The sequence below is a fragment of the Bos javanicus genome, chromosome 29, assembly GCF_032452875.1.
Source record: "Bos javanicus breed banteng chromosome 29, ARS-OSU_banteng_1.0, whole genome shotgun sequence".
NCBI lineage: Eukaryota > Metazoa > Chordata > Mammalia > Artiodactyla > Bovidae > Bos > Bos javanicus.
This window is the reverse complement of record NC_083896.1, coordinates 49,405,657-49,418,024: the sequence shown is the minus strand read 5'-3', so window position 1 is coordinate 49,418,024 and position 12,368 is coordinate 49,405,657. Positions and strand designations below refer to the sequence as shown.

The 12,368-nt window shown below is 67.3% G+C and overlaps 1 protein-coding gene across 2 annotated transcripts in view; it reads left to right on the top strand.

Moving 5' to 3' along the window:
* KCNQ1 (potassium voltage-gated channel subfamily Q member 1) overlaps positions 1 to 12,368 on the top strand; it is a 379,885-nt gene that overhangs the window by 96,947 nt on the left and 270,570 nt on the right. For both annotated transcript variants that reach the window (XM_061407356.1, XM_061407357.1), the window contains exons 7-10: positions 6,802 to 6,912; positions 7,181 to 7,276; positions 9,153 to 9,275; positions 10,154 to 10,298. In XM_061407356.1, coding sequence (XP_061263340.1) covers positions 6,802 to 6,912; positions 7,181 to 7,276; positions 9,153 to 9,275; positions 10,154 to 10,298 — 475 coding nt within the window. The remainder of the gene's footprint in view (positions 1 to 6,801; positions 6,913 to 7,180; positions 7,277 to 9,152; positions 9,276 to 10,153; positions 10,299 to 12,368) is intronic.

Genomic DNA, 12,368 nt, shown 5'->3' with positions numbered 1-12,368 from the left:
GCCACCCCAGGGCCCACCTCTGTGCGGCTCAGCGCCAGGCCCCCCAGTGTCCCTGCGCTCAGGAGCTCATGGTCAGGTGGCTGACAGAGCCCACCACACCAGGCCGGGGACCTCGGGAGAAAGCGCCGAGCTCCCCCATTCTGACAGGGCGCCTGGCCCGCGTGTCTGGCGCTGGCTGTGGCTGGGGCAGTGTGCAGGGTCCCCGGGTTCTGCTCTGGGGGGCAGAGGTGGCACTTGGCCTGGCCGTGGATGGCTGCAGGCGCCTCAGCCAGGGCCAGGGTGTCTGAGCCACGCACACCCCCCACCCCACCCTGGGGCCTGGTTGTAATAGGAACCCAGCATCACTGGTGTGGGACCTCAGGGCACGGAGGACGCCCCCCAACAACCCTCCACTTGGGCCTTGTGGGGAGACAGGTCCCAGGCTCTCCTTTAGTCACAGGGTGGTCAGCAGCTTACTGGCCTGGGAGCGGCACACGTGGGGTCCCGGTGGCCTGGACAGACCCTGGCTGTGGAGGGCAGGTGGGAGAGTGGCCCCATCTCTGGGGCATCAGCCGGGCCTGGCCCTTCTCCCTCCTCCGCAGGGGGCACTGGACTCAGTGCCCGGGAGCGTCCAGGGCAGCCCGAGCCGCAGAGCGCGTGACGCCAGCCCCGGGTACGAGATGCCCGAGGTCAGGGGTGGCTGATGGAGCCCCTTTAAGTCGGGGGCTGGGTGGCTGATGTCCAGGCCTGCTCAGCCCGGGAGAGGAGGGGGTCTCAGGCTGCACCCACGAGGTGGGGCTAAGGCCTGGGGGCAGTGCCGGCTCCACGGAACTGCAGGTCCAGGCTGAGCTGGGCCCTGGACATGTCCACTTCCGACCTGTTTCCTTCCAGAATGGTGGCGGGGTGGGGGACTCTGCCTCTGCCCAGGGCCCCCACCCTCCATGGGGAGGCCTGTCCCTGCTGCTCTGGGTGGGGCAGGAAGCTGCTCACGTCTCCATCCCCACCCCCGAGAGGCCAAGGCCGGGGCTCCTCATGTTGGCCAAGTCAGCATTTTTTTTCTGGAAGCTTCCAACATGCCAGGCTGCCCGGGAAAGGTGAGGACGTGCCGACCTGCTCTGATACTGCCTGCGGGCTGGGGCATGGCTGGCCCCCCAGCAGGTTTGGAGGGAGGGCACTTCGTCCCCTGCTCCGGCAGGGGAGGGGTCACTTTCTGGTAACAGGCAGGGCCCGTGGAGGGACACACCATCCGGGACCATGAGGATCCCCAGGGCCAGACGGCGCGGTGGGAGGCACGTGGGTGTGGGGTGGGGGGGCTCGGCTGGTGAGCGGTGCCCGGCTCCGGCCCCCCCGCCCGCCTGCCTTCCCGGCCTCTCCCTTGGAGCTGCCCCCGGCCTGGCCCCTGCGGGCCCTGCTCCCGCGCGCACACCTGTGCAAACATCCGCCCGCCAGCCGGGAAAACGGCCCCTTTGTGCCCAGCTTGGCACCGGTGCCCCGGTCTCGCCGTCAGCTGCGGCCCCGGCCTGGCCATTGTTCCCGCGGGCTCGGTGCCCCCGCCACCCGGCTCCGGGCAGACGACCCCCATTTGCAGCCGTGGTTCCCCTGCAGCTGTTCAGGCGGGCGGAGCAGGCCGGGCTGCAGTTTGGGCTGTGCCCCCGGCAGGTCCTGGACAAGCAATCAGGACATGCGAACGGGACCGCCCGCGGTGGGCTTCAGGGCCGGGCGGCCCTCCCCCTGCGTGGCATTGCCGCGGGCCACCAGGACAGTGAGCCCAGCCCGCACCCTGAGGCTCCCCACCTGGGGCGGATGGCCCAGGGCCTGCCTGCAGGCTGTGCTGCTGCTGGGGACTGGCACAGCAAGGCCTGCTGGCCGGGTAGGCTACCCTCCATGGGCACACAGCATCGCCCCAGACCAGCTCCTCTGGCTGGACGTGGGAGACGGACCCTGCGGTTGGGTGTCTGGGCTGTGGGACAGGCCCTGCGCTGTGCTTCCTCTGCAGAGCCGGGGGTGGGGGCGGGCTGGGGGAAGCCTGCCAGGACCACGTGTGGACCCACTGGGCAGGCTGCAGGTGCCCCGGCACCCTCAGCACCAGGCTTGGCCGGATGAGTGGATGCGCCTGGGAAGCGGTCGGTTCTGTCTGGGGCCCACAGGGTGCCCACAGCAAGGTGAACCACCAGAACCGTGCTTGCTCATGCTTCTGGAGACTGGGAGTCGAGATCAAGGCTGGCTGCCTCCTGAAGCTCCAGGGGAGCGTCCTTCCCGCCTCTCCCAGCCTCTGAGGCCCAGGTGCTCCGGGGCCTGTGGGCGTACCTTCCATCTCCTATGGGGAAGCCGGTCAGTGGGTGCAGGGTCCACGTGAGAGCTCAGGACCGTCTCCTCTCAAAGTCATTAACCCAGTCACGTCGACAAAGACCCTCTTTCCAAACAGGCCTGTGTTCCGAGGGCCCAGGGGCACACGGACGCTGGGGGACGCTCCACCGCCGGGGACAGCACTGTCCCAGGTGGACTCACAAGTCGGTCCTCCACTCACCGAGCCTCGGTTTCCAGGCCGGGGTCGCCTCCACTCCCCCCACCCTAGGTGGGGCGCCCGACGCGGGGGCGAGAGCTCCCCACCCCTCCCAGCGTGGCGCCCCACGCCTGGCTGCTGAGGTGTCGGGGAGGATTTAAGACTTTCTTCTCTGCCCTTGGAACAAAATGCGTTTGTTTGTATTAAAGTTTGAGTGGAGGGAAAAGCAGCCTTTGCAAACACGGGCTTCTCTGTTTAGCGCCCGGGGGTCTCAGATCCGGAGGTTGCCAGGCTCTGTTTACCCCTGCACCTAAATTTAGAACTGGGAGTGAAAAGGGTGGAAGCCGCCCTGCGTTCCACCGCTGTTTAAAACTGAGTCTGACTCCGGTTCCTTGGCTCCAGAAGGTTCTACTTCCCAGGCCGGACTGTGTCCTGGCAGGGTGAGGCCAACAGGTCTGGGGGCTGCATGGGGGGCTGGGTGAGGACAGGGCCCCCAGATATTCACAGGCAGGGTCTGTGGGCCCCGCCCAGTGTGGGGGCCCGTGTCAGGCCCTCCTCTGGAGTTGGGGAAACTGAGGGCCCAGGGAACAGTGGGCCGCCCCCCACCCCACAGCGTCCAGGGCTCCTCCCCTGCCTGGACTCCGTGCAAAGGAGGGGGTGCCCTGCAGCTTTGATGGGAGGGTCCACAGGACCCCAGGCCACCGCCAGCTCTGAGTCCCTCCTGCACCTGTCATGGGTCACGTATGCGGCTGAGACTGTGGGCGCTGAGAGCTCAGCCAGAGAAGGGTCTTCACGGCCGGGTGTTGCGGGTTGAGTAGGGTCCACAGGGCGGGTCCGTCTCTCCATCCTTACCGTCCAGGGATGGATTCTTACGTGGACTCGGCAGGCCCAGTGAGGGTGGTTTCAGGCCTGGTTTCCTCTGGGGTGGGGTTCAGCCCTTGTCATCTGGAGGAAGAACTTTCCGGCTTCAGCTCGAGTGAAAGAAGCATGGTCAGCATCCGGAAGACAGGCAAACAGGAAGCAGTGAGGTGACCCCGCCAGGAACTGGGGTGGAGCCTCGCTGACCTGCCGAGTGACCCTGGGCCTTGCTGGGTGTAAGGTGGGTGCCCACTTCCGAGAGCCGGGGGAGGGCCGTCAGCGAGAGCTCGGAGAGCCTACGGTGTCCGGGGTGTGCTTTAGTCGCTCAGTCGTGCTCGACTCTTTGTGACCCCGTGACCTGTAGCCCGCCAGGCTCCTCTGTCCTTGGATCTCTCCAGGCGAGAATACTGGAGGGGGTTGCCATTTCCTTCTCAAGGGGATCTTCCTGACCCAGGGATCGAACCTGGGCCTCCTGCATCGCAGGCAGATTTTTACCGTTTGAGCCCCTGGTGCCCAGTGAGGGCTCAGCAAAGGCTGGTTGTGCATTTCAGGGGCCGTTACTGCTCACGGTTCTCCTGGTGGCCCCGCAAGCCAGACGCCAGGCGGTGACCGTGCCCAGCTGATTCACACTCGCGTGTCTGTGGCCGCCAGGCGGTGACCGTGCCCAGCTGATTCACACTCGCGTGCCTGTGGCCGCCGAGGTCCATCACGCCCTTCAGCCCTGCTGGTCCTGAGGGTCCTGCTCCCCGTGGCCCACACGTCGTGTGTGCATGTGTGTGTTTATGCCCCTAAGCATGTGGGCCCTTCCTGACCCCTCGAGGCTGGCAGCAGGCGCGGGTGGCCCCGGGCACACCGGGCAGCCTGCCCTGGGGCCAGGGCAGAGCTGTGACCATCTCAGTTTCCCCATCTGTAAAATGGGGTGGCAGCAAGTCTGCCTCTGAGGGCCAGCTCCCCGAGAGGCCACGATCCCAGGATGGAGGCCCTTCTTCCCACTGCTTCAGAGACATCCCTGGGGTGACAGGGCCTCTTGACCCGGCTGGTTCTCCCCACCGGCACGTCCCCGAGGTCCTGTGTGTGCGGGGCACTGGGGCCTGCAGGGGTCAGCAGCCCCGGCCGCACGCGCTCAGAGACTTGGTTGCGGACGGTCATGGTTGGTCGTGGTCAGCTGTGGTCCTCGCTCTGTGATCCCTGGGAGGCAGGAAGGGCCGCCGAGGAGATGTCTGCGCCGGGCGCCCAGGGCAGAGTCCGGGGCCTCTGCTGAGGGGCTGTGGGCCTGGCCCTGCCGAGGGGTGGATGTGGCCTGGGCAGGGCCGAAGGGCCCACAGCATCCTGCCAGGGGCTGTGTGGGGCTCCCTTGTGCCCCCCAAAGGAGGGAGAGAGGCAAGCCCCTGCCCCTGCGGTGCTGGCCCCACGGCGCCCTGACCCCTGCGCCTTCTCGGCCGTGGTGATCACAGGCTGGTTTCCAGAGGCAGAAGGGGTGCTCGCATGATGAGGAGCCCTGGGCCTGCATGGGTTTCGGTGCTTTTATTTATGATTTTCCTCGGAAAGGAAGCTGGCTTGTTTGGGGCTATATGTTTGCTTTTGTTTTTATCCCGAGTTTGCAAGCCTGGCTGGGTGGGCTCCTCACATGCTGGCTGCTGTCCCCCCAAGCCAGGTTGGAGTCTCTGGGGGCAGCCCCACAGTGACCGGTGCTGGGCCCTGGGACCACTGCACCCACCTTTTGCCACTTTGAGATAGTCCTGCCACCCCCGCAGCCCTCCTCTCTCTGCACCTCTCCTTCCCCAGGGCCACCCTCTCCCTGGTTCCATCTTTTCAGCCTCCTCCCTGAGGCTGGGTGAGGCCTGGAACCGCCCCCAGCGCAGCAGCCTCTAGCCTTGGGTTTGTCCTCTGCACCCTCCCATCCCGGCCTCACAGCAAGGAGCCAGGACATACAGCCCTGGTTTGGGGCCACTGCTCATTCAGCAGTGGTGAGACCCCGTCAGACAGTCCGGAGCTCACGGCGTGGCTGCACGTTGGCCGGACCGTGCTGCACCCCTGGTACGAGCGCTGTGGGTCCACTTCTGTCTTCGCCCCCACTCCTGGCCGCCGCTTCCCACCCTGGACAGATGGCCGTGGCCTGCAGGGTGGCGGCAGGCTGACCACGTCCCCAGTGGAGCCGGGCTCCTAGGCTGGGCCTCCTGCTCCCCCCACAGCCCGCTGGCATCCATGAGGCGGCTTTAGAAAAGAGGAAACGGAGTGACACCGTGCGGTGTATCGGGGGGACGGGCAGGCCCTCTGGAGTCTCCAGTCCCGGGTCTGTGCCCGGGGGACGTGCAGCTCGGCATTCCGGATCGCCTGCCATCGGGGGCGAGCACACAGGCCGTAAACAGCCCATTCCTGAGCTGCTTGTGTCTGTAAATTCAGGAAAAACAAACAGCTCTGTGGGGATGGGCCGTTTCCTCCGAGAGCTGGAAGGATGTCGTTAACTTGACAAAGGAGGTCTGTGACAGGGTCTGAGGAGCCCGGAGCGTTCCCTGCACCAGGGGGTGGGGGACACCTGGTCTCCCACACCGTGGTCCTCACCCAGCCTCTGAGCCCAGACTCGGTCACTCTCACTTCCCGGGGCCTCTTGCCTCTGCCCTGGGCTTCCGAGCCGTTGCGTGTACCCATCTCCTTGTGGACGACTGTGCTGGTCTCTGTCTGTGTGGACACATGCAGACCCTTCTGCAGAGCACGCTGAGTGGCCTGGCTCGGGGGGCCTGACTTAGGGGAGGCCCAGCCACCCGTCACAGGGCTGTATGCATGTGCTGACGAGACGAGCTGGGACTCTGGGCACCCTGGGTCCCCTTGCCAAGCTCAGAGCTGACTCCTCGAAAACCCAGCAGGCAGCCCACGGCCCAGGTTCTGGCGCCGGCAGGCACAGCCAGGGTGAGTCCCGAGGCCCTGGGAGCCAGCCTCAGATGCCAGCAGCAGGCGAGCCTGCGGCGGGATGGGGGGCGCAGGGGATAGCAGTCCCCACCCCGCTGTTCCGGCACACACCCTGGACGGACAGCAGCCCCACCATGGACAAGACGGCTCGTCTGGTTCTCCCAGAAAGAAGGGTGCATGAAGCATCTGGTGCCCAGGCTGGCGTCTAGAAGCAGCGTGCCATCTGTGGCCAGGCTCTCTGTGGAAGATGGGCCTGGGGTGGGGGCTCCTGGCCTCCTGGGCGGTGGGCCTCCTCGGCACGGGGTGGGGTGGTGCAGCGAGGCCGAGCTCCCGTGCACACGCCGTGGACTTGCTTCCTTTGTAGCATTAGGTTTGGGCTCCAGACCCTGTGGGCTGGGGCTCTGGCCTCGGAGCTGCCCAGCCCATCGGTGCAGGGCTCTCTCCCTGGCCTCTGTATGCATGCAGCAGGTCTTGGGTGGAGGGGCTTCTGGCTGGACAGACGCCCGTCCTGAGGTTCTGGGGCTGATCGCCACCTGCTGTCCTCCTGCCCGCAGGTCACGGTCACCACCATCGGCTACGGGGACAAGGTGCCACAGACGTGGGTGGGGAAGACCATCGCCTCCTGCTTCTCCGTCTTCGCCATCTCCTTCTTTGCGCTCCCAGCGGTAGGTGTGCTTCGGGTTGGTGGGGCGTCTCCATGGCCCCTCAGCCTCCTCTGGGTTCTGGGGGCTGGTTGGGGTGGGGGCCACCCTGTGAGCAGACACCCAGAGGTGGCCCACTCAGACCCCCTAGCTTGCTCGCCACACGCAGGGTCTCTGGAGGCACTGACCTGGTCTGTGGGGCCCGCGGCACGGAGCCGGGCCCAGGGCGCCCAGTTTGCCTGCCTCCCGCTCCCGCGTCTGCAGGGCGTGAGCCTTCCTTCTGTCCTTCCAGGGGATCCTCGGCTCCGGCTTTGCCCTGAAGGTGCAGCAGAAACAGAGGCAGAAGCACTTCAACAGGCAGATCCCGGCGGCAGCCTCGCTCATCCAGGTGACGGCCTCCCCGCCCCGCAGCCTTGGCAACGTCGTCTGGTCGTCCGTGTGGCCTTGTCACCCGGGGAACACGCACCGGGTCTGCTCGGGGAACCGAGCGTGGCCCTCGGCCCCCAGCACGGCTGGACCCTCTCCCACGGACCCCCTGAAGGGTGGAAGGGCGGCGGGCCGTGGCACGGACTTGCCTGCCCGGTGTAAGCCCTGTCCCGGGAGCTGTGGGATGATGCCAGCTGGCTGGTGGGAGGCACGGTGCTGGGGAGCCCAGCTCCCCCTGTCCTGCGGGCCAGGCTCAGGGACGAGGAGGCGGCCTGGCCAGTCCTGCTGTGCCTGCTCCTCTGGACCTGTGGCCTCTGGCTGCAGTGGCCCCCTGAGTGTCTGCCCTCAGCCTCATCTGTGTGGGGGCAGGTCTGGGAGGGAAGCGGGAGTCAGCAGGTGGCCGTCCCCCAGGGGGTCAGGGCCTGCCTGTGCAGCACCCACGGGGCTCGGTCCTCCCGGCGGGGCCCGGTGACCCAGGAGCGCGGGCCACCTTCTGGACCTACACCTTTACCTCCCAGAGGCTCGCGTCTCTCCAGGGCCGAGGCTCAGAGCGCCGGGCCTCTGGGGGTGGGGCGGGGGCTGCAACTGCCCTGAGGCCCCTTGTCCCCCCGCCCCCAGGCTTCTGTGACGAGGCTCCAAGCCCGACAGCAGTGGGGAGAGGCAGGTCCCAGAGGCAGGCGGCCCTGAGCCCCTGGACGTGGGCTCCAAGAACAGCCTGGAGCGCAGGGCAGGCCTCTCAGTGCCAGTGAAGCCTGGGCACAGGGACCCCTGGCAGACGGTGGTGTCCCGAGGTGTCCACCCAGAGCCTGGGAGCAGCAGGAGCGGGCCTGGGGCTGTGGACGGCGTGGCCGGGCGGGGCCGGGAGCAGGGCCATTGTCTCGTGTCAGCCCGGACGCGGGCCCCTGTGCCCACCAGGGTGGCCCGGCCCCCAGGGCTGAAGGACCCCTGGGCTGCAGCAGCAGCAGCTGCAGCTGCAGCTCAGCGGGGGGTCTCTGCCCTGTCCCTCTGGAGCCTGTCCGGAACCACCGCCTGGGGCCGGACGCTAACCCTGGACAGGAAGGAAGTGGAGGCAGCGGCCCTCGGGCTGGGGGCTCGGGCCCCGCAGCTGGTTTTATGGCTCCACAGCGTCTCTCAGGGAGACCATAAATCAGGCAGCAAATGGCCCGCCTGCAGGAGGGGGTCCGTGGACTCCCCGCGGGGTGGGTGTACAGCCTCGCGCATGCCTCCCAGGAGATGGGAGAGGCCTGGAGGGGGATGAGGGGCAGCTGGAAGCCCACCCCTGCCTGAGGGGCCGGGGCATCACTGCCCAGGAGCGTGTCCCTACCGCGTCTCCCTGGCTCCCATGGCCGGCAGCGCCAAGGCCCTCAGGGTGCATTCTCCTACGAGCTCCTGGCCACCCTCCTCATCCCCAACACCCTGCTTCCTCCAGGTCACCCCACGTGGCAGCTGCCAGGAGGGTCTCTAGGCCTGAGACCTTCACCCACACGCCGTCTGGAGGTTCCCAGAAACTGGGGGTTCCTGGGGGGCGGGTGGTGCTGCCTCCTGGACACTCAGTCCTCCCTCTGCTGGCCTGAGGCCCTGCCCCTTGGCGCTCCCTGCGAGCGCCCCACCACGGCGTCCCTGGGGGTGGACACAGGGACTGGGGTTCGCAGGCTTTTGTGCTGTCTGAGCGTTCGCACCGCCTGGGGAGGCGGGGGCGGACTCCGAGCCTTGGGAAGGGGCTGGTGGGCAGGAGGCCCCGAGGCCCAGCCAGCAGGGGGCCCAGGAGGCGGTGTGGCTGCAGGGCCTGCACGTGGGCCTGTGGGTGAGGTGACAGCCGCCCTTCCCGCTGGTTTCAGACGGCCTGGCGGTGCTACGCAGCGGAGAACCCGGATTCCTCCACCTGGAAGATCTATGTCCGGAAGCCGTCCCGGAACCACGCCCTGCTGTCCCCCAGCCCTAAGCCCAAGAAGTCCGCCATGGTAACCGCCGGGTTGCTATTGGGGGGAGGCCGCGTCACAGCCAGGGTTGGCCCTGACCCTTCAGTCCCGCGTAGCCGCGTCGTCGTGGGCACTGGGAGTGTGCACCACGCTGGGCTCCCGCCATCTGGGTGGCCCAGGACTGGCCACGCCAAGGCCAGCGCTGGGCAGGTGCAGAGGAAGCACCACGGGGAGAGGCCCGGCTGGACCCTGGCCAGCCCTGCCGGCGGGGTGCTCTCCACAGGGCCTGGGTGTTGGGCTGTCTGTGCCGGGCAGGTGAGTGGCAGGGTGGCCATGGCTGCCTGGCTCAGAGAAGAGGGCCTTGGGGGTCTCGGTAGAAGGGAGTTGAGGCAGGCTCAGGTGTGAGTCCCGAGAGTGCAGGGTGACTGGCCCGGCAGCAGCCTGCCTCCGGCCCGCACCCACACCGCCCTGGAGAGACGCCGTCTCCCAGGCGCTGGCTGCCTGCGAAGCCTCTGCACCCGCCGTTTCCTCTGCCAACACTTCTCCCAGACCCCAGCGTCGCCGGCTCGCTCACTTCCTCCCAGTCACCACCTCAGAGACGTGTCCGCTGTCCGTCCGTCTGTGCACCCCGCTGCCCCGTGCTCTCAGCCCCACCGGCCACAGCCCTCATTGTCCCCTGCCCTGGGGCGCTCCTGTCTGCTTACTGTCTGCCAGTTTCTGTCCGCCTGCCCCCGAGGCTGTGAGCTCCCAGGGGACCGCTGGCAGCACCCCACACTGCAGCCCCGCCCGCCAGTGTGTGAGGGTCCTGGAGCCCGGCCCTGGCAGGTGCCCCGAATGTGTTGCCAACAATGGTCAGGGGTCAGCAGAGGGCCCCGGCAGGGGATGCGCAGGACCTGACTACTTCCTGTCTGGATTTCTAGGTAAAGAAGAAAAAGTTCAAACTGGATAAGGACAACGGGGTGAGCCCAGGCGAGAAGACGCTGGTGGTTCCCCACATCACCTGCGATCCCGTGGCGGAGGACCGCAGGCCCGAGCCCTTCTCGGTAGACGGCTACGACAGCACTGGTGAGGAGCCCCCACTCATGGTGGGAGTGGGGGTGGGGGTGGGGACGGGCCCTCCCTCAGCTCTGAGCAGGGCTGCCAGGGCCTGGGGGGTTGGGGCGGCCTCATGTCCCCAGCCGGTTGCTCTTGTCCTGGGGATGGCTGGCACTGCCACGCCTGCTCTGTCAGAGCAGGCCCTGTCGCTCATGGAAGTCCTGCCCTGCCCTGCCTTGGGCTCTGGGTTTCTGGGAGCCAGGCCCTGCCTCAGCCGTGCTAGACGCCTGGCGCCCAGGCCTGGCGGAGAGGAGGGGCCCACGGTTCATGTGGACCCCTGTCCCAGGAGGAGTGGGGCTGAGGGTCCTAAGCCAGCCTGTGTGTGCCCGCAGCTGGTCCCTGCTCAGCTCTGCAGCTCTGCTGTCTGTCTCCTCCGTGTCCACCTCTCCCCTCTTCCTGGGACCCCCAGGGTTCCAGTTGGCACCAGGACATGCCAGTGTGTCAGGGGTTGAGGCTGGTGCCGCTGTCTCAAGTGTGGCCGAGGGGGCCGAGCCCATGTGGTGCTGGTGGGTGCCTGGTGCCCTGTCCGCCACGTTTGTGGGTGGCTAAACCGTGACGTGACCTCTGTGTCTGGGCACGGCCTGCGGAGGGCAGGGTGCTCTGGGAGGAGCCACGGCCCGTCCGCGCTCCTGAGGCTGTCTGTAGGCGTCCTCTTTGGGAAGCTGGGTGTGCAAGACCCAGCCTGGGTGCCCGGGGTCTCCTCACAGACCGTCGGGCCCCTGGGATGCGCCACCCGCCTGCCCGCTGCCGTGGGCACAAAGGACGATTGTGCCCGCCGTCCGGATCTGGGCAGGACCATTGTCACCACGCAGATGGGGCTTTCTGCGCACACTAATGCTCAGGTCGGCACGGGGCGGAGCCGCGCTCGCTGTTGGCTGAACAGAGCCCCTGAACGCAGCGTCCATTCAGCCCGCACGGCATTGTAGAGTCCTCCGTGTTGCCTGCGGAATGTTAATGAGGGAGCAGGGCCGGGAGTCAGGCGCTTTCTGTGGAATGGCCTCGCACGGAGGGCTTTCTCCTTCTTGCCAACGAGATAAGTCCACCCAGCCCAGAGCTGCCGGCCGGGCCAGGGCACGCAGAACGCCTCTGCCCAAGGGGTCCCTGATGCACCCACCCGGCGGCTCTGGGGAGCCCTGGGGTGGGAGCAGGGGCGCGCCTCCAGGGTAGACGCTGTCACAGGGACAGGCCCACAGCCCCACTCCCAACACTGGGCACCACCCGCTAGGCTGCACCCAACTCCCACGCCAGACCCTGACTTGAACCTCTCCGCTCCACACACAGTGCCTGTCTGCAGCACACACCCCTAGCCCTGCCCACGGTGCCCGCCGCGCCACCCACAGAGCGTCCACCCGCATGCCTCTCCCCGCCGCAGGCAGGGCTCTCTGTCTCGGGCTGGCGGCTGCTCGGGCTCCTGTCCTGTGACCCTGGGACCCCGGGTCCCAGGCACAGCCGGTCTGTGGGCCCCAGAGCCCTGTTGAATCTGCTCTAATCCCCGGACGGTGGCCCCATCTACAGGGCCAAGGAAGGGCCTGGCAAGCAGCAGGACCATCTTGGACAGAGGTGTTCAGGAGCTGGCTGTTCCTCTGCATGGTGACCTGGATGCGGCTTCCCGCGGTTCCCCCGCCTCCTTCCTGTGGGGCTCCCACACGTGTGAGGGCTCTTCCCATCTGTGACCTTGACCAGGCCGGTGGCCCTGGGCCTGAGTCATGACTGGAGCCAGCAGGTGCTGGGCGGGCCAGATGGCAGAAGGCCACGGAGCAGGAGGGGCCACAGTCAGCTCTGTGCCCTGTGGGATTTCCTGGGGTGGCACCCATGGAGCGGTGAGCAGGACTTGGTCAGGACCCACGGGCAGGACTTGGTGGCAGGTCAGCTGGGAGCTTGCAGTGATGGTGTCTCGGTGTGGGGAGTGGGGAGGAGGCAGAAACCAGCAGGAGAGGGAACCTGCGGCCTCGGGGGTTCCCCGGGTATCGGTGGAGTTGGGGGCAGCGTGAGGTCTCTGGGTGAACAGAGCCGTCTGCTCCCAACACAAGGACTTCAGAC